This window comes from Canis lupus, chromosome X, assembly GCF_048164855.1.
Source record: "Canis lupus baileyi chromosome X, mCanLup2.hap1, whole genome shotgun sequence".
In the NCBI taxonomy this organism is placed as follows: Eukaryota; Metazoa; Chordata; class Mammalia; order Carnivora; family Canidae; genus Canis; species Canis lupus.
In genome coordinates, this window is record NC_132876.1 from 53,280,909 (window position 1) to 53,303,444 (window position 22,536).

The 22,536-nt window shown below is 36.0% G+C and overlaps 1 protein-coding gene across 6 annotated transcripts in view; it reads right to left on the reverse strand.

The window, feature by feature from the left end:
* Positions 1-1,414: 1,414 nt before the first annotated feature.
* DIAPH2 (diaphanous related formin 2) overlaps positions 1,415-22,536 on the reverse strand; it is a 1,054,304-nt gene continuing 1,033,182 nt past the window's right edge. For all 6 annotated transcript variants that reach the window (XM_072816467.1, XM_072816462.1, XM_072816464.1 and 3 more), the window contains one exon: positions 1,415-7,254. In XM_072816467.1, coding sequence (XP_072672568.1) covers positions 7,190-7,254 — 65 coding nt within the window. In that variant the 3' untranslated portion in view covers positions 1,415-7,189. The remainder of the gene's footprint in view (positions 7,255-22,536) is intronic.

Genomic DNA, 22,536 nt, shown 5'->3' on the forward strand with positions numbered 1-22,536 from the left:
TTTACCCTTTAAGTATCACTGTGCCAAAAATGTCTACACTGATACCTGCTTCCCACTTCAATACCTATACTTCACTTCTCTAAAACTAAGTGATTTGTGTTTTCCTTAACCCCCATAGGCCTTATCTATCCCACTCTTATGACACTGATCACTTTCTTTCCACCTTAGATTACAATTCTTTTTGTACATGTCCCATTTCCCACTAGACCGTGAGACTCCTGAAGGCAAAAGCTATGTTTAATTCATAATTGTGCCCTAAAAAGCAATGTTCACTGAATGGGTACTCAGTGATTAGAATAGCCACACTGGAGGCTTCAGCAAATTAATGAAGTTAAGGGTTTATTATTATAAGAGCTCTTATACTTTGCTCATAAACATCAAAAGGTGAAAATATTGTCTAGACATCAATTAGCCAAAATATAGGTGAAAATATTGGCTGAATCTCTATTAACTAACATGCATGGTCATCATGACTTGAGACTGAATTCTGGTTAATCTCCAAGAACTAGAAAGAAAGTCACATAATTCATGAATTTGCAAGTTGTTATCTCCTACAATGTATATTGACTATAATAATATTTATTTGAGACTCTAGGCATCTAAATAAATTCAGTCTTTAAATGGGATCTTTGGCTATACATTTCCTTTCATTATAAATCAAAACTATATGCCACGTTGCATTCATTGCATACATATCAATTTCTAGATTTCCACTTTCCTTTGAGTTCATGGCATTAAGCTCAAATTCCCCTAGTTGTAGATACTAAGGTTTTCAGACTCCCACTACAGAATTTGCCTCTGGTGGAGAAAAAATAAGCTAATGTATTTGATTCCCAGAGCAACCCAAAATTCCATGGGAAACAATGGCCTTGCCAGGTAATTTGGATCATATTATTTATAGATCTGGTTATTACCTTGTCTAACCCTCCGTCTTCAAGTCAACCCATCCATGATAAGATATTCTTTTAAAAGCCTTCCAGAGAATAATTATACACAATGCTTTATTACACATTCCAGATTTTTACCCCTCTAAGCATTTGAAGTCCATTTGCATTTATTCTATAATCAAGACAAAAACAAACAAAACAAAACAAAACCACTCTTTTCTGTGTAAAGAGTTTCCCTGGAAGATATAAATCACCCTTCTGGCTTTTCTGGACTTTTAAGTTATGCAAATATTTCTACACTATGCTGGCAAGAAGTGCTAAGGAATACTTAAAGAAAATCTTATGATTCCCACCATTATGTGTGTCTGAATATGTCCCATGATTTCCACCTGATCTGGTGTTTAAAGAAACACTCTTGTAGTTCTGTTCAGTTGAAGCTTCTCCATCTAAAATGTTCTTACATCCTGCCTTTATACTTCAGTTTGTGCCTTTTCATTCATTATTAATATTACCATAGGCAGACAACATTTAATGTATATCTTAACTTTATTTATTTATTATTTATTTATTTATTACTTTATTTATTAAGTAAGTATGCATTACATGTAGGTTGCAAGTCATTCTGGGTCCTGTGAAGAGGCAGGTGGTTGATCTGAAGCAAAATGAGAGCATGAATCTGCAATTCTATTGCTACTAAAATACTTCTTCTAGGTGTCTTGATATGGGCACAGTCTCAATACCCATTCAAAGCAGGCTTTGCCATCACCTCTCTCTTCAGCTGAGGGATTCACAATATCTAAAGTCAGCTTGTAAAGAACCCTTCTGCATCAGAGGCAGTTTTATGCCTGCATTGTAAATTATGGAAGACATTTGGTCAAATACTCCATAAAAGGGGCAGAAGGGAAACACCAGAGCTCAGAGTTGGAACCAATTATTTTTTCAAACTAAGCATTGGTCATAGTAGCAAACTATCAACCAAATTTTGGAATAGCCTGTTCAGCTATATAATATCAAAGCATGCGGTAGCCTACAGACAATAGCTTTTACAGGAAAACTTGAGTTTGGCTTAAGCACCAAGAATGCATTTTAAGAAGTGAAAAGTACATTTATGTGCATTGACTACCGTAGTGAGCCAGATGATGGCTTCCCCAAAATATGTCCATGTTCTAATTCCTGGAACCTGTGATGTTAATGCTATTTGGAAAAAGGGTCTTCATGGATATAATTAAGAATATTGAGATAAGGATAATTTTATGGATAAGCCAGGTGGGTCCTAAATTCCACAACAAGTGTTCTTATAAGAGAGAGGCAGAGGTAGATTAGATAAACAGAAGGAAAAGTAATGTGAAAACAAAGAGAGAGATTTGGCCACAAGTCAAGGAAAGAATGACAGTCACAAGAAACTGGAATAGACCAGGACCAGATTTTCTTCTGGAGCTTTCAGAGGGAGTACAGACCTGCCAAGAGCTCAATTTAGGACTTTTGGCTCACAAAACAATAAGAGAATAGATTTATGTTGTTTTAAGCTACCATATTTTGTGTATTGTTACAGCAGCCACAGGAACCTAATACAGATTTTGGTAATAGGAAGTAAGGTACTCCTATAATGAATAAATAAAAATGTGGAAATGGCTTTGGAGTAGATAATGGGTAGAGCCTGGAAGAATTGTGATGCATATGATAGAAAAAAATCATACACTGCTGTTGGAAATATGATTGTTAAAGATGCTTCTGGTGAGCTCAGAAGGAACTGAGGAATATTTTATTGGAAACTAGAGAGAAGTGATCCTTCCTATATAGTGGCAAAGACCTTATCTGAATTGTTTCCAACAGCTGTGTGGAAAGTAGAATTTGTAAGTGATGAACCTGGATGTTGGCTGAGATTTCCAAGCAAAGTGTAGAGGTAGGAAGTAGGAGGAGGTAGGGCCTATTTTCCTCTTGAATTTATAGTAAAATACTAGAGGAAAGAAGTAAATTGAGGAAATAATTGTTAAGCAGAAAGGAACCAGCACTTAATAATTCAGGAAGTTTTGAGCCTATTTCAGATTGCAAAAGATGCTAAAATTAGCTGATGCACTCTTAGGATAGTGTGCTCTGGAGATAAAGCCAACCTCTGGTTAGTGCTGAAGAGATTAGGCATTGACTCATTGATCCACTCAACCACCTCAATAGAAGCCAAGAATAGAGATGGCTTTATCCAGCAAAGATCTGGAGGACTCTTATCTCAGTATCAAATCAATTTGACATACATGGGAGGCCCAGAAAGTTTTTGAGAAACAGTTCTAGTTTAGTCTGAAAAGGACCGAGACAGGACAAAATAAGAGAAGGTTGTCAGACTACCAAAATTTTACAGGCAATAAACAGGATGATAAAACTGCAAACACGTGCTATCCTTCAATAATATAAAGGATCATTCTTAGAGCAGAACTGCAGGTACAGAGGCAGAGGCCCACGCAGGGGAGCAGAGACAGAAGTGCAAGCCATGGGCACAGAGACAGAGAATTAATCCATAGGCTAAGAGGCCAAAACTGCAGGCCTAAAGGAAGGAGTCCTTAAACAAGGAGGACTATAAGGTCAAGAAACCCAAGGGGATTTTTCCCTGGATAAATTTTGAAAGTCATCAGGTCATGTGACTTCTTTTTACTTTCCATTTTCCGTTTTGGAATAGAAATGTCTATAACTATTGCCCTATGCCTCTTCCATCATTGTATTTTGGAAGCAGATGACTTGCTTTGCTTCATTTATTCACTTTTGGAGAGGAATTATCCCCCAGGATTTTCATCTATACCTGATTTAGATGATCTAGATGATGGGACTATTGAACTGATGATGTTTGGATGAAATTTTAGACTTAGAGTTGATGCTGTAATAGGTTGAGACTTTTGGGAATGTTGAGATAGGGTGAATATATTTTGCACATGGGACAGATATAAATTTTTGGGTCCAGAGGGCAGACTGTAGTGGGCTGGCAGCGGGGGAGGGGGAATCCAAAAAAGGTATGCCCACATCCTAACTCGCAGAACCTGTGACTGTTGCCTTATTTGGGAAAAAGGATCTTATAAGAGAGGCATAGGAAGTTTAGATACACAGAGGAGAAAGTGATTAGAGACAGATGTAGCCATACCCCAAAGAAGGCCAAAAGCCATCACTACATGCTGGGAGAGGCAAGGGAAGATTTTCCTCCAGAAACTTTGGAGGGAGCATAGATCTTTATTTTGGACATCTTGCAACAGGGACCATGACAGAATACATTTCTAATTTGATAAGCCAACAAGTTTGTGGTACTTTGTTATAGCAGCCAGAGGAAACTAATCCAACTAGTAAACATTTTAAGGATTTTGTATTTTTAAAAATCATTCTGAAGAAAATCTGCATAAATTGGTGCTTCTCACTGTGACAGTAATAAAGCTAACAAAAGACTTTAGTGTAATTTGGTTCTATACTAAAACTGTCACTATGTATTTTTTCTGGTGATAATTTTTAATCTCGAACAAAACTGCAAATGACTAAAGCAGGACCATTATAAATCTGGGAAGCAAATCCTTTAACTCAATTATTGGAACCTCATGAAAGACCCTGAAAGGTTCCATACTGTTTGTGGAAACCATGTGGGATTTCTCTAAATACAAATATATAATTTATCAACAATAGTATTTCATTCATTCTTTCCCATAAACTAAAAAATAAGGCAGGTCCACAACTGGAAAAGGTGATACACATCAATATTTCTATCCTGACCATCTTTTTTTTTCCTGACCATCTTGATAATATAGCATGGCAAATGCCCCTAAATTTTAGTCAGGGTTAATATTTCAAAATATCATTTTCCTACAGCCAGAAAGGCTATCAAAAGACTCAGGTCAGATCACAAAGATTTCAGAAGAGAATTTGTGAAGTAAAAATTACACACGTTAATTATTTACATGAATTTGTATATCTCTGTTGTTAAGGAAAAGTATATGAAATTGATATATCCCCTAAACTTGTTTGTGTATGCATATGTGTGTGTCTTAAGATAGGCTAAAATTGTAAAATATCAGATACTGTTCTTCCTTTTGATTTCTCTATTGTAGCAGCTTCAGAAACTTTTAAAATATCATACCCAAGTAAGAATGCACTGGAGGAAAAGCAAGCAGTTTGAATACCTCTATATAAAGGGGATTGTGAATTATTGGTCACTTGTTTACATTATTTCAAATGGTGACTTGCCAAGCCAGTCATTTGTTCTTTCTGAATGTCTATAATGTGTTTTGGAGAAGTAGAAATAGGATTTTCTATATAAGAAATATACATATAAGAAATTTTTTACAGTAGTCACAATCATCTCCATGGATTAATTTTAAAATTACACTCCAGAGAGAAAATGAGTGGGAAATATCAGTGAGGGTGACAGAACATGAGAGACTCCTAACTCTGGGAAACGAACAAGGGGTAGTGGAAGGGGAGGTGGGCAGGGGGTTGGGGTGACTGGGTGACGGGCACTGAGGGGGGGCACTTGATGGGATGAGCACTGGGTGTTATGCTATATGTTGGCAAATCGAACTCCAATAAAAAATATACAAAAAAAACCCAATATTACAAAAAAAAAATGGAGAGGGTGACAAAACATGAGAGTCTCCTAACTCTGGGAAACAAACAAGGGGTAGTGGAAGGGGAGGTGGGCAGGGAGTTGGGGTGACTGGGTGACGGGCACTAAGGGGGGCACTTGATGGGATGAGCACTGGGTGTTATGCTATATGTTGGCAAATCGAACTCCAATAAAAAATATACAAAAAAAATCTTACAAAAAAAAAGTGGAGAGGGTGACAAAACATGAGAGACTCCTAACTCTGGGAAACAAACAAGGGGTAGTGTAAGAAGAGGTGGGCAGGGGGATGGGGTGACTGGGTGACAGGCACTGAGGGGGGCACTTGATGGGATGAGCACTCAATGTTATACTATATTTTGGGAAATTGAACTCTAATAAAAATATACAAAACATTGCACTCCAGAGAAGTTATACCACATTATTTCAATGTGTATCTTAAAGTAATAGACAAGTGAAGTATAATTTCTATGCCTTCATCTATTTAAGAAAAATATAGAGTCTGTTTTTTTCTCCAGGGTTGTTTTGGCAGCATCATTTTAATTTGTTAATACAAGGTAAGTAAGTATGATGATGACTGAGAAGTTCACTTGGCCACTGGGTTGTGGAATTATTGTAGCGGGAGATATAAACACATACACATATATACACATACATATATATAATTTTTTTTTCTTCTTCAGACTACAAGGCAGAATTGGAAAGAGGAGTAGAAAGGCAAATAAAACAGTTGACCTTTCAGAAAGTTTCCTGCTGCCTGTGGAGAGAAATCTTTTTCCTCTCAGGTCTTTTAGAAACTCTATTCCCTGCTTTTAAGGGGGCCATGGGAGAAAGAAGCAATAGAAGAAATAAACCACAGAGAACAGGAATCAATATTTACCTTTTAAAAAGCTTAGTAAAGGTAATATAATTTTCAGGTTCATCTCAGAATAAACATTAAAATCGTAAGATTTTTGTCAAAAATAGTGATATGAAGTATTTGTATAAAGTAGATATATGTGCATAAATAGAAAATACCTCTTTAAATGAAGTTTAAATCACTTTCTCTAACTGCTTCTGTTAAACTCTGGTTTATTTTTAGCAATGATAAGTGCCTGCAACATCATGCTGAAACTCTAGATTAATGATAAGTTTAATTTCAGCCAAAGCAGATGAATCCACCAGCTTTCACTTGAGATAAGATTCTAAATAAACTCATGGGGTCGCAGCAGTAATTTTTTTTAGTTTCCAAAATGGCTTCTCTTACAGAGTGCCTCTCCAAATCATTAATACACACATTGTCATTGGCCTTTTCTTTTTCTATGTAACAGGAATCAAAAGCAGATATTGAATAATTCTTTCTTTCTATTCCTTTCATTTCCTTTTTTTGAGGGGAGGTGACCCCCAAAATTGATTAACATTGTAATTTTTTGACAGACTGAATGCTTTTGAACTTCTTATACTTTTCATCATTACCATCAGGTCACACACAATAACAAATAATACACATCTTTACACTAAAATGGAACACGTTTTTATAATCCTTGTAACTGTGTTTGTATTAGCATAATTGTGAGTGGCATCTTGCAATAGCTTTACAATGTTATTTCACCCAGCTTAGCTTGATCCTTGCATAAATGCATTTATTTCCTCTCCCTCCCTTGAGTGGATGTTTTGTTCTTCTCAAAATGTATAATTTTGTTTACTTAAATATTTTCATATTCTTTGGCATCAGGAATCACTTGGATGAGATAGCTCCATTGTGGCGAGAGCGTGACCTTTCCAATGGCACTCGTCTGTTATCTGTAAGACAGAAAAAAGAACCAAAAACACATGAGCTAGTGGCTATTATACAATGTAGGATCAAGAGAGGTTTTCAAATTGTCCTGAACATCACTTCAAATGAATATGTAGATAAGTAACAAGGAGCCCAGATTTGAGTAGTTCATGTTGCAGCTCCCAGGCTGAGTTCAAGAGTCCTGCAATCAGCAATAAATAACTTTTCTTGGTAAGTGTAATAAGAATGATGAAAGAAATGGAAGAATTCTCTCAAGCACAGTCCCGTTGGAAATTGCAGGTGACAACAAAATTCCTTGGTAGAGATGTCAAATTGAAAGGATCTTTGTACAGTGCTTTTGTTGGAAAGCACTTCAATTCCCCATGAGTTTTCTTTTTGTCCCCCATGAGTTTTCTATCCGTATATGGGCTACCTCTAGAGGACGCCAGGTAGGCAGAGCAGAAAAGAATTTTTACTTTTTAATGATGGCAATATGTGCCAATCAAACCAGCTACTGAATCTTTGCTTGATTGTATGATGCAAATATATCCAATACATAATATAGTCATTATGGGAATGAATAATGAATAGGTCCTATTCCCCTCACCCATCACAGGAAGAATAATCACTATAGCGATAACTGCTGGCACAAAGCTTGGAACGCAGAGTTTAAAAGCATTGACAGTTGCTCAAAATAGTTTTAGCTGTAATAGAAAAAAGGTTTACAGCTCTGCATTGTGATAATCACTAATATGTTATTATCACCTCTGTTTTATGCTCAGCTTAAATGCAATTGATGTGGGTGAAAAGCCCTTTCTGACAAAGACATAAGACACCTAGATTCTCTATTTAAAATGGGACTAGGTCCCTAGAAATAATAACCACCACCAGAACTTACATAAATGCTAGCACTTTACACTTGTTAATTTGTTAATTCACTCAATATCCCTGGGAGGTGTCTATTTCACTCTATCCTATTATTTCTGCTTTGATGATGAAGGTTACACAGCAAATCAGTAGTATGATGGGGGATTATAATGCAAAGTTAATGTCTAAATATCAGGACTGCTTTGTTCAGAGGTAGATATTGGGGCTTCCCCAGCTACTAACCACATCCTTCCTGAAATGATGATGCCCAAAGAACACATCCTGCCTGTCCTATGTGGAGGATGGACTGTGAGAAGTACTGAGGTTTTGCTGTGGGACCTTTCCGCTCTGTGCCAGTGTCTCTACACTGATTCCTGGTAGCCCATGGTCAGTACATAGAACAAAGCTAACTAGCTTCCATAACCTTGGCCTTGTTAACACCACATATGACTGCGCCAAGCCAACCAGCCTTAAGCTTAAAGTGCCTTATAAATGCAATAATATCACTGAGAGGTGAGAAAGGCATTTTCTCTATTAAGAGATTTGAGTGAAGGATTATTTGGGTATCCTTTTAAAGATACCATTTTAAAAAGTCATTATTTAGTTTGTGATACCGATTAAAATTCAGCAAAAAATGTGAAGATAACATTCCTAGATAAAGGGCTTATTGGGGATCGAGTCCCATGTCGGGCTCCCTGCATGGAGCCTGCTTCTTCCTCTGCCTGTGTCTCTCTGCCTCTATCTCTCTCTGTGGGTCTCTCGTGAATAAATAAGTAAATAAATAAATAAACAGACAAATAAATAAAGGGCTTATTACTTAGATGTCACTAGTTTGCATACAGATTGGTTTGAGACTTCTTAGAAAACATTTAAAATGAGATTATAATATATTGGTTACCAATGCTTTGCTGGCATTTAAACATTCAGTGTTAAAAGCCACCAGATATAAGAATGATGGTACCATTCTCAGAGGATTGTCCCAGTTCAAAAAAGGGCTTGTGCCTTGGTGGTCCTACACACTAAGGTTAATTGGCATTGCACTCACTCCAGGAATGCCACTGGCTTCCCATATCATCACTCACAACCCACTGGACTAAAGACAGTACCACATTAAAAAACCTGGACTCAAAAAAAAAAAAAAAAAAAAAAAAAAAAACCTGGACTCACAGCATTAAACGACATGGTGTCAGGATTCACTTATTGGTAGCATTTGGTATGAGAAAATACTTTCAGGTGAAAATAAACTGAGGAAAGGGCATTGAAGGTTTTGGAAAGCAGGATAAACACTGGTTCAGGGCCCAAATTTAGTTCTTGGCATGCACAGCAGAGAACTATTCATTTCCTCCCTCTCTCCCTTCTCTCTCTCTATGTATTTTTGGTTCCTAACTGATCCTTATGTTAATGAGATAATTATGAGAGGAAGCAATTCTGAAAAGGTTACTATGTATTTTTGAAATGTCAATGTACAACTTTATTTATGGAAAACATGCCACTAGAAACAATGGCAACAATGACTAATCTGAATTTTGTGATCTAATTACAATTTTCTGCATATATTCTAGGTTTGTATGGATTAGACAGAAAGTGTAATTTAGAAGATGATATGTTTATAAATCTATATGACATTAATATATATATTCATCTTTTTTCACAATAGCTTGCAATTTAATGATGAAAAAATTTCATGTTCAAATTCATGTCTTCTTTGAGTTAAAGATTGAGAATCAGTGAATTTTTTTAAATAAAAATTCTATAATTATAGTATTAAATACTAATGGGTAAAAATCTGGCATGACCCTCATTAGGTCAGGGCACATAGTTAATGTTAAATTTATGATAAAAGCAAACGTTGCATATTATTGCTATCAGAGGTGATAAAGTAATTTGGGTGATTGCAAGAGTGACCATATTTCCTATTTGGAGACATAGGTGAAGGAAGTGGATGCCCATGTGATGATTATAGAGTTGTAGGAGATTCAGATTAAACCAAATTCACTTTTTTAAAAAGAATTTATTTATTTGAGAGAGAAAGAGAGTGAGCACATGGGAGACAGAGCACATAAGAGAAACCATGAGCTGGGAGGAGGTACTGGGCAGAGGGAGAGAGAAGCAGGCTCCTCACTGAACAGGAGCCCTATGTGGGGCTCGATCCCAGGACCCCAGGATCATGACCTGAGCCAAAGGCAGACACTTAGCAGACTGAGCCACCCATGTGCCCTCAAATTCACTTTTATAGCAAGTCTTATTCACTCAACACTGTTGATACTAGAATAGTTTAGATGGCAAAGTTAGGAACCTCTCCTCAAAAATGTAAATAGTTTAAAACATATGTACTCACCTGAGATGATGTGGAGGGCTTTGTTAACAAACAGTGGCTTCTCTTTCCAATTTGCCTGTTGTCTTTTTAGAAATGAAAGAAAGGAAGAAGTGTGGGGAGGGACATCTATCTGTTTTATACTTGTTGGGGATATTGTGCAATGAGATCCAGGAAAACACATTTTATTAGAGGATGGGGGAAACATGATTTGCCATATCTTTTTTCTGCTTTCATTTTCTTAATGTATAAGGTAACATGATAGTGAATAAGAAGGCCTACAGTGTCTAATTTGTCCTCATGATCTAAGAATTCATTAAGAAATTCTACTGTTGGGACACCTGGGTGGCTCAACAGTTGGGCCTCTGCCTTCGGCTCAGGGCGTGATCCTGGAGTCCTGGAATCGAGTCCCACATCAGGCTCCCTGTGAGGAGCCTGCTTTTGCCTCTGTCTAGGACTCTGCCTCTCTCTATGTCTCTCATGAATAAATAAATAAATCTTTAAAAAAGAAATTCTACTGTTTGTTAACCAATAATTAATGCAGCAGTAAAAGCCTGAGATGTCAGTCCCAAGATTTACCTTCCAAATCCACCATAGTTAGGTACTCTCTTTGATTATCAAAGGCTTGTCTTTGAAATATGCCTCATGTGAAGGTGAAAAGATTCTGATATTACAGAGAGTGACCTGGTCATAATGTGAAGTTGGAGAAGTCCATAGTTATACAAAAATGTGCCTTCTATGGAAGAAGGGTGATCAAAACTAAAACAATATTCTAATCTGTCACCGAAGAGAATATGAATGCATAGCCCAACTTTAACATGCTTCTGCGCATTCTGAGTATGAAGTTAACCAGTTCAAACCAATGTCATGATTTCTCCACTGTCATAAGAGCAATAATCTTTATGCTTTTTCTGAGTATAAATTGATTTGACATTCATCTCAAAACCTTCCCTACTGAGTCCTATAGTAAATGGATTAAATCCCTTTACTGTATTGAGCTAAAATCCATTCATTCATTCATTTAGCAACTATGTACAAAGCACATCATCCAAAAAATATCTTGGATATTTTTAATGATGAAAAATTAAATTAATTTTTTAATTAAAAAATTAAATTTTTAATGATGAAAAATTATTGTTATCCAAATAACTTTGGATATTCCAAAGTTTCAGACCAATAGCTAAATTTACATCACTAATTTCCTTCTTACTGAAAATTTTGTCAAGTGAAATAACTGAGGACTAAGCATATTACAAATAAAGTTTAACCAAACATGATGTGAGACAGACTAAAGTACTCAAGCCTATGGTATGTAACCTGAGAATGTACAATTAATCTTCCAACAGAGTGAGTGTATGCCAAAGGTACAAGGATACATCTTGTATAATTCATGAGTAGGACATGTTGAGATGGAAAAACTGTGATAAAAAGGCCATGTCCATTATTCATTTCCCCTCACATTGAGTCTATCTGTTGTCTATGGAAGAATAGTTTCCTCCCTAGTATTCATAGGCATGTAGATGTATCAGTGTTAACCTAACATAATGCACTTTACCATCAGGGTAACATAAAATAAATGTGTTTGGTATATACTGCATATTGTATTACAAAATATCCCATTTTAATGCGAGAAAACAAAGTAAAAGAAAACCTCTTGAGATTTACCGTGAACTTTGTTTCCTCCAAAGCTCTTCAAAAGCAATGATCGACCATCAATGGGTAGGCATTATTTCCAACAAATAAAGCAGAGGGACTGGGTTTATGCGGCTTAGGCTAAGAAAACCAAGAAAACTAATGATGCTTCAGAAAATGTCTATTGAGTAGATGCTTTCCAAACACTGATGAAAGAAAGATAATTTATCTTAGACTGTTATACTAAAATTGTCTCCTATAAACTTATATTTTCCCCTTGTGTCCCATGATTCCAAAGCTGTTTAATTTATGCTTTTCTCTGTGATTTTGGGGATCCTAAACTGATAGTTTCTCATTACTAGAATTGACTGGAAGGTGGCAGCTAAATTAGGCTTTGGCCTAGTCTCTTGGAGAGGATTGCCAGTTGATCCATGACTTGACCAGATTTGTTCTCTTCACTCTTATCAGAATAGGGATAGCGTCTTTAAAATAGATATTTTTTTTAAGAGAGAGAGAAAGCACACACACACACACACACACACACACACACACACGTGTGCACAAGTCTAGGGGGTAGGAGCAAAGGGAGAAGTAAAGAGACAATTTTAAGCAGACTCCATGCCCAGTGGAGAGCCCAGTGAGGGGCTTGATCTCATGACCCTGAGCTTGATTTCATGACCCTGAGATCATAACCTGAGCAGAAAACAAAAGTTGATGCTTAACCGACTGAGCCACCCAGGCATCCCAAGATACATATATCTTTTTTTTTTTTTACAGATTTTATTTATTTATTCATGAGAGACACACAGACAGAGAGAGAAAGAGAGAGAGAGAGAGAGGCAGAGACACAGCCAGTGGGAGAAGCAGGCTCCATGCAGGGAGCCCGATGTGGGACTCAATCCCGGGTCTCCAGGATCAGGCCCTGGGCTGAAGGCAGCACTAAACTGCTGAGCCACCTGGGCTTCCCGATACATATATATCTTGAACTTAAACTATATGTGCAATTTGGTATTCTATATTTTCATTTAACATTTTATTGTAGAAATTTTCCATGTCACTAAACTCTTGAAACATGATATTGAAAACATGATTTTTAATGGCCACATAATCTTTTTATTTCATATAAATATACCACAATTTGGTTAACCATTTCTCTCCTGCTGGATATTTAAGGTGTTCCCATTTTTTCTATTATAAAAGACTCACAATGAACATCCTCCTACCTTTATAGACCATGTATGGAACTGGGTTTGTTAAGGATGCAAAATTAAGTCCAAATGGAATTCCAGAATAATTGTATTAATTTAAATTCAACTGCAAGTAAGTACATGAATCTGTGTTAACACATTATTGGGTATCAATTTTTTTAACTGTGCTAATATGAAAAGTGATTACGACATGTAATTTGTTCTTTTTGCATTTCTTCAAATCTTTGTAAAGTGGAAATTTCCATATGTTATTATCTATATATCTTCCTTTAAATGCTGGCCAGGCCCCTTGGCCATTAATCTACTGGAGTCTTAGGTTTTGCTTTGTTTTTATTTTGGAATCTACATATTAAAGATAGTAACCAATTTAAATATTTGTCAGAACTATTTTCTTAGTTGTTGATTACCTGTTTATTTAGTTTGTGTTGTGGGTTTTTAGGAACACATGGTTTCTTTTTTATTATACTTTTTAATTTTTATTATTGAATTATAGTTGATATACAATGTTAAATGTTTCAGCTGTACAACACAATGATTCAACAATTCTACACACTCTGCAGTGCTCACCATGATAAGTATAGTTATAATCTATCACCATACAATGTTACTACAATGTTATTGACTACATTTCCTATGCTATGTCTTTCATCCCCCTGACTTATTTTATAACTGGAAGTTCATATTTCTTAATACTTTTTCCCTATTTTGCCCATCTCCTATCCCTCTCTGCTCCGGCAACCACCAGTTTGTTTGCTGTATTTATGAGTCTGTTTCTATTTCTGCTTTTTGTTCTAGTGCTTTTTGTTCTAGTTCTGTGAAAACATGCTACTGGTTATTTGATAGGGATTACATTGAATGTACAGATTGCTATGGGTAGTATCAACATTTAAAAAAATTTTTAAAGATTGTATTGATTTATTCATGAGAGACAGAGAGAGAGAAGGAGAGGCAGAGACACAGGCAGAAGGAGAAGCAGGCTCCATGCAGGGAGCCTGACGTGAGACTCGATCCTGGGTCTCCAGGATCACACCCTGGGCTGAAGGTGGTTTTAAACCGCTGAGCCACCAGGGCTTCCCTTAACATTTTGATAAGATTGGTTATCTCAATCCATGATCATAGACTATCTTCCATTTGTTTGTGTTGCCTTCAATTTCTTTCATCAGTGTTTTATAGTTTTCAAAATACAGGTGTTTCACTTTGGTTAAATTTATTCCTCAGTGTTCTTTCTGGTGCAGTTGTAAATGGGATTGTTTCCTTAATTTTTATTTCTGCTACTTTGTTAGTTACAGCAATAACACCACCTGGGTGGCTCAGTTTTTTGAATGTCTGATTCAGTTTCAGCTCAGGTCATGATCCCATGGGTGGTGCAATTGAGCCCCAAGTCAGGCTAACCACTCAGCAAGGAGTCTGCTTAAAGATTCTCTCCAAAATAAATAATAAATCTTTAAAAAAGAAATGCAATAGATTTCTATATATTAATTTTGTATCCTGCAGCTTCACCAAATTTATTTATTTAATAGTTTTCTGGTGGAGTCTATAGAATTGTTTATACATATAGTAACATGTCACCTGCAAATAATGATAGTTTTACTTATACCTTATCAATTTGGAAGCATTTTAATTCTTTTTCTTGTATGATTGCTACAGCTAGGACTTCTAGTAGTATGTTGAATGTAAGTGACCAGAGTAGACACCCTTGTCTTATTTCTAATATTAACGGAAAAGCTTTCAGGTTTTCACCATAGGGTATGATGTTTGTTATGGGTTTTTCAGATATGGCCTTTATTATGCTGATATGTGTTCTCTCTAAACCTGCTTTTTTTGTATCTCAAAAAAATTTTATCATGAACATTTGTTGAATTTTGTTAAATGCTTTTTCTGCATCTCTTGAAATAATCATATGGTCTTTATCCTTTCTCTTATTAATGTGATATATTACCATTGATTGATTTGTAGATATTGAACCATTCTTGCATCACTAGATAAATCCTGCTTGATAATGGAAAATAATTTTTTAAATATATTGTTGAATTTGATTTTCTAGTATTTCATTGAGGACTTTTGAATCTACGTTCATCAGGAGTATTGGCCTGTAAGTCTTTTTGCAGTGTCTTTGTCAGGTTTTGGGGTAAGGGTAATGCTGGCCTTGAAGAATACATTTGGAAGCTTTCCTTCCTCTTTTATTTTTTGTAATAGTTTGAGAAGAATAGGTATTAACTCTTCTTTAAATGTTTGATAGAATTCACCTGTGAAGACATCTGGTCCTGGACTTTTGTGTTGCACCTCTTTTTAATTAATAATTTCTTTTCATTATCAGTCTGTTCAGATTTTCTATTTCTTCCTCATTCAGTTTCAGAAGATTGTATGTTTCTAGGAATTTATCGATTTTTTTCTGGGTTGTCCCATTTGTCGGCATATAATTTTTTGTAGTAGTCCCTTATAATCCTTTGTATTTCTGTACTGTTGGTTGTCACTTCTCTTTCATTTCTGATTTTATTTGAGTCCTTTATCTTTGTTCTTGATGTGTCTGGCTAAAGGTTTATCAATCTTTTTTATCTTTTCAAAGAACATCTCTTGGTTTCATTAATCTTTTCATTTTTTTGGTCTATATTTCATTTATTTACACTCTAATTTTATTATTTTCTTCCTTCTACTAAGTTTAGGTTGTTTGTTCTTTCTTCTCTATTTCCATTAGGTATAAGGTTAGATTATTTATTTGAGATCTTTCTTATTTTTGATGTAGATTTGTATTGCTGTAAACTTCCCTCTTAGAATTACTTTAGGTGTGTCCAAAATATTTTGAACTGTTGTGTTTTCATTCTCATTTGTTTCCATGTATTTAAAAAATTTTTCTCCTAGATTTCTTGGTTGACACATTGGTTATTTAGTAGCATGTTGTTTAGTTCCATGAGTTTGAGTATTTTCCAGTTTTTTATTGTAATTCATTTCCAGTTTCATATATTATGGTCAGAAAAGACCCTTGATATCATTCAAATATTCTTAAATTTATTAAGACTTGTTTTATGGCCTAAAAAGTGATCTATCCTGGAGAATGTTCCATGTACACTCAAAAGGAATGTGTATTCTGCTGTTTTTGGATGGAATGTTTTGTATGTATCTGATAATTACATCTGGTCTAACATGTTGTTCAAAGTTACTGTTCCCTTTTTGATTTTCTGTCTGGATGATCTATCTGTTGGTGTAAATGAGGGGTTTAAGTCCCCTACTATTATTAAATTACTTTTAATTTCTCCCTTTATGTCTGTTAATAGTTTTTTTTTCTTTCTTTTTTCTTCTTCTTCTTCTTCTTCTTCTTCTTCTTCTTCTTCTTCTTCTTTTTGTTAATAGTTGCTTTATGTACATCAGTGTTCCTATGTTGGGTGTACTGATATTTATAATTGTTATATCCTCTTGTTGGATTGACCTCTTTACCATTATGTAATGTCCATCTTTGTCTCTTCTTATAGTCCTTGTTTTAAATTCTATTTTTTCTTTTTTTAAAGATTTTATTTATTTATTCATGAGAAACACAGAGAGAGAGGCAGAGTCACAGGCAGAGGGATAAGCAGGCTCCATACAGGAAGCCCGATGCAGGACTTGATCCTGGGACCCCGGTTTCACACCCTGAGTCAAAGGCAAAAGCTCAACCACTGAGCCACCAAGATGTCCTTAAATTCTATTTTTTCTGATATAAGTATTACTACCCCATTTTTTGGCTTTCATTTGCATGAAAGATCTTTCTCTATCCCTTCACTTTCAGTCTGTATGTGTCTTTAGGTCTGAAGTGAGTCTTTTGTAGGTAGCATATAAATAAGTGGGGGTTTTGTATCCATTATTTTACCCTATGTCTTTTGATTGGAGCATTCAGATCATTAATATTTAAAGTAATTATAGATGGGTATGTACTACTGACCTTCTGTTAATTGTTGACTGATTATTTTTGAATTTCTTCTCTGTTCCTTTTCTTGCTCTCTTTCCTTGTGATTGATGACTTTCTATAGTCTTATGCTTGGATTTCTCTCTCTCTCTTTCTCTTTTTCATACCTATTACAGCTTTTTGGCTATCATGAGGTTCATTTATAAGATCTTAAGTATAAAGCAGTCTATATTAAGTTGTTGGTTGCTTAAGCTCAAACACCATCTAAAAGCACTATATTTTTATTTCCCCTCCATGTTTTCTGTATATGTCATATTTTATATCTTTTTACTTGTGAGTCCTTTAACTAGTTTTTAGGTAAAATTAATTTTACTACTTTTATCTTTTAGCCTTTATACTAGCTTTTTAAGTGACTGATCTACTACCTTTATGTTTGCTTTTACTTGTGAAATTTTTTCCTTTCATAATTTCTTTTTCTAATTATGGCCTTTTCTTTTCCTCTTAAAGAAGTCCCATTAACATTTCTTGTAAAAGCCAATTTAGTGGTGATGAAGTCTCAGTTTTGTTTGTCTGAGAAACTATCTCTCCTTCAATTCTGAATGAAAACCTTGCCAGGTAGAGCATTCGTGGCTGCAGGTTTTTTCCTTTCAGCGTTTTGAATATCATATCATTTTCTTCCGGACTGCAGAGTTTCTGCTGAAAAATCCTCTGAAAGCCATATGGGATTTCCCTTTTATGAACTAGTTGCTTTTTCTTGCTGATTTTATGATTCTCTCTTTAGCTTGAATCTTTGATGTTCTAATTATTATATGTCTTGGTGTGGAGATCCTTGGGTTCATCTTGTTTGGGGGTTTCTCTGTGATTTTTGGACCTGGATGTGTTTCCTTCGCCAGGTAGGGAAGTTTTCAGCTATTAATTCTTCAAATAAGCTTTCTGCCCCTTTTATTCCTCTAATCTCCCTCTAGGACCCCTATAATGTGACTGTTTGTACACTTAATGCTGTCACAGAGTTCCCTTAACCTGTACTAATTTTTTAAAATTATTTTTTCTTTTTGCTGTCAGTTTGGGTGCTTTCTATTACCCTGTCTTCCAGATCACTGAGCTCTTCTGCATACTCCAATCAGCTGTGCATTCCCTCTAGTGTGTTTTTCATTTATTATATTCTTCAACTCTGATTCGTTCTTTTTTATATTTTCTTTTTTGTTGAAGTTCTCACTGAGTTCATCTACTCTTCTCTCAAGTCCAGTGAGCATCTTTAGGACCATTGCTTTGAACTCTTTATTAGGTAGACTGCTTAGCTCCATTTCATGTAGTTATTTTTTTGACATTTTGTCTTGTTCTTTCATTTGGAGTATATTCCTCTGTCTTCTCGTTTTGTTAAACTTCCTGCGTTTGTTTCTATGAATTACATAGAACAGCTATGTATCTTAGTCTTAAAGGAAGGGCCTTGTGTAGGAGCATCTCTGTGTGTCCTTTGCTTTGGTTGGTTGGCTGGAGCTGTAGCAGGCACTGATTGGGGGCCCTGAGGCACTGCACTGGGGCCACCCTAGTGGGATGATTGGAGCTGAAGTGGGCTTGGGGTTCCAGGGCTCTCTACACAGAGCGCATCTTGGTGGGAGAGCTGGAGCCAAAGCAAGTGCAAGCTGGGGCTCCTGGGGTATTCCTCTTAGGGGGCACCCTGGCAAGATGACTGGAGCAGAAGCAGGCATGGGCCAGGAGGTACTGAGAAGTTCTGTCTAGGAGGCTCCCCGGCTAGATAGCAGGAGCTGAGGAGGGAATGAGCTAGGTGGTTCTGGTTCTGGGATGCTCCATGCAGGGTGTGCCCTGGTGGGATGGGTGGAGCTTAGGTGGGCAAAGGCCAGGATGTCTTAGTGCAATGAATGCGGTGGGATGCGGAGGGTCCCTGGCTAGGATATCCTCATATGCTCCATGTATGGGGTACCCTGGTGAGTCCTCTGGAGCCGAACTGGATGCACGCCTTTGGTTTCCCAGATGTGCTTCACTGAGACCACCTTGGGAGTATGGCTGGGGCTAATGAGGGCTAGTGGCACAGGACTCACTGAGGTGGGAGGCTGGCTAGGGCACCTGGACCGTGCTCCTGTCTGTACTATCAAAGTGGAGAGGAAATGTAAACAATGGCACTTGCCAGCAACTCTGACCGTAGAGAGAATTCTAGCAGCTTCCCTGCCATTTGGCAGATGCTCTAGGTCTGGCTCCTTTATGCTTTAGTTTCCTTTTTTAAACTGCAGCTTTTGTTCTCTGCCCTAGGGTGGAGGAATCCTCTCCCAGTCCCTCAGTACTATCCCTCCCCACTGCAGTTTGCAGCAGGGGTGGGGTTCTCATGATTACCATTCCTCCATCTCTCCTGCCATTCTCTATGTGGTCCCTTTATCTTTTGTTGTGCACAGGTTGTTCAGTCAGCCTTCAGTTCTTCAGGAGGAATTGCTTTATATGTAATTATGTAGATTCAGTGTGCCTGTGCAGGAGGTAGTTCAGGGTTTTTGAACAACACCATCTCAGACTGGAACTCATTTTTATTCTTTTTATGTAGCTAAATCTATTGATCTTTTACACTGTGATCTGTTCCTTTACTTTTAAGTTTAGAAAGCTTTTCTCTAGCCAGAAACACCTGATTAACATTCAACTGTCTCATCTTGTTTTGTAAGGTTTGGTTTTTTTCCACATTTATCTATTTAAATAATCTATAATTTATTTTGTTGTACAATGTCAGGAAAGTTTCCACATTGATTTGTTGTTTTTTTTTTCTTGCAAAGAGAAAATGGGTTTTCCAGCACCCTTTGTTGAATAATCTGAATTTCTACACTGATTCATGATACCTCTTTCCATGTTAGATTATCTATACTAGTGTATATTTCTGTTCCATTGACCTAAACATCTTTCAAACTATTTTTGTGGAATAGCTTCTGATTTCATTCGTAGTATATTTTAATATCTGGTAGAGATAATCTTCCATAATTTATATTTTCTTTTCAACTATGTATTTTAAGGAAACATTTTAGAACTCTGTATTATCTTATAATCATACTTCTTGAAAACAACACAGCTTTAAAAATAAACCCAATGAGTACTAACTAGGCTATCTTAGTAAGGATAGGCAGATGTCTATTTGTTGAGTGTCAATGAGTCAAGTGACTCTAAAGTCCCTACTGATGTTTTTAAGAGTTCTCCTCGGGTTCCTCATTTTCTTAAAGACTTAACAAACCTCTTTCTCTGTCTTTCTGATCCAGCTGACCACTTTGCTTCTGGAAATACAGTATAGGCCAGCACTAAGGAAAAGAGCAAAACCAATTATATAAAAGATCTTCTAATATGCCTATTATTATTTTTGCCTTGTCAAAATTTTGAATTGGAATTAAGGATATAGTTTTGTTGGCTGTTGATAAAGTCTAGTGCTTCAAGTTTTGTAAACCTATTTTTCTCGTATATGTTATATTTTAAAAATTTGGCTTCTACCAGATACCACTGGTATTAAACTATAACAATTTAGTTTATTCCAGCAAAATTGTATATATAGGTCACTGTGCAAAAATAGATGTCTAGAAGCCAATAAATTGCCTCTACTTAAAAATTAAAGAGTTCTAGCCCTATTCTAATCTCAATGACATCATAATGTTCTTAAAGCTAGAATCAGATCATGTCGTGTAATCTATATCCTTCACCACATGCAAATAAATGCATGCAAAGAAAAGAGAAACCCAGAATACTGTGGTAGTTAATTTTGGGAGAAGAGATGAAAAGCTATTTTAATGAGAATGGTAATGGAAAGCAATAATATTAAAGTAGTTCAGAGGCTACTGTGACTATAGTTACACAACTCCCATTAAATATAATTGGAGTTAAGCACATGTAATGATAACAAAATAGACCCTTAAATGTCTTTCCAATTGGAAAATAAGCAAATGTGTTCCAGGAAATAGTGTGTTTTTGTGTGGGAAATACAGTGATTCTAATTGAGATGCACAAATGATTTTCATTTTGCTATTACTCAGGGTATGATGTTGGTATTTTTCCTATGCTTAGGGATATAGATCTGTGAGGGGTAACATCTGTACAAAGAATATGTCTCCTTTTCTCTTCTTAAAGCTCAGCATTCATTATGTTATTAAAGGAAAAATCTCAATAGTTGCAATGGATTTATTAATTCAGTAGTTATCACCATGAAACTCTGCTGTGCTAGGGGAAAAACAAATTATATTTTACAATACTGCAGTAGTGAGATTAAATCACTTTTCTATATTTCACTTTCTTCTTATCCTCCCTGCCAGGTAGTAACTCTATTCTCTATCTCTATTATGAACTTCATATTTTGCAAACTATCAAGTCTTATAGTAATATAAAGGTACATTATCAAACAAATTCAATTATAGCAACTTTAGAAAGATTGAAGTGTGTGATAAAAGTAAAACCACTGAGTACAATAATATTATTTCAAGGCATTAAAAACAGTCCACGTTAAGCTACAAATGTGGGAACTATGCAATACTTACTTTTACCTATCATAAACATGGTATTTTCCTTTTTTTAAGAATAAATTTATTTTTTTATTGGTGTTCAATTTGCCAACATACGATAACACCCAGTGCTCATCCCGTCAAGTGCCCCCCTCAGTGCCCGCCACCCAGTCCCCCCCACCCCCCGCCCTCCTCCTCTTCCATCACCCCTAGTTCGTTTCCCAGAGTTAGGAGTCTTCCATAAATGTGGTATTTTCATAACATGTATACCAACTTCCTTGGAATTTTAAATGGCTAACATTTACATAACTGATAACTTGAGTATTTCAAAGGATTTTACAAAAATGTGGCTCAGAAAAAAAAATCAGTATTTCAACTGCCACAGACCTTGCTATTGATTATCTTTGGGCTCAGTGTCAAACCTAGTGAATAGATTTTTTTAATGTCCTTGGTTTAGTACATTAGCTATGCATTATGCTTGCTTCTTTACTAGGATATACAATTAGACTCTAAGACAAATTTTCTTTCTATGAGGTTGAAAATCTGATAATGATGCCTATATATCTGGAAAATATGGAGAAAGGCAACATATAAAAATATGACTAGTGTTAGAAAGTAATTGGAAAAATCCCCAAGAAAATCATATATGTGAAACTTACATTGAAGGATAAACCAATATAGACCAAACAAATGATAACAGAGCTGCTCAGGTGTCTTTCATAGTGTCTTACACATAGCAATTTCTCAAAAAATGTCTTTACACATAGCAATTTCTCAAAAAATGTCTGTTGATTAAGTAATCATCCAATTATTAGCAATGAATCAGGAACCAACCCTTCAATTCACCTTCTACTACAGTGCTTAACAAACAGGGAATATAATTTGCCATTAATATAGAGAAAGGAAAGGAAATCTTTTCCCCCTCCTTCCCTCCTTCC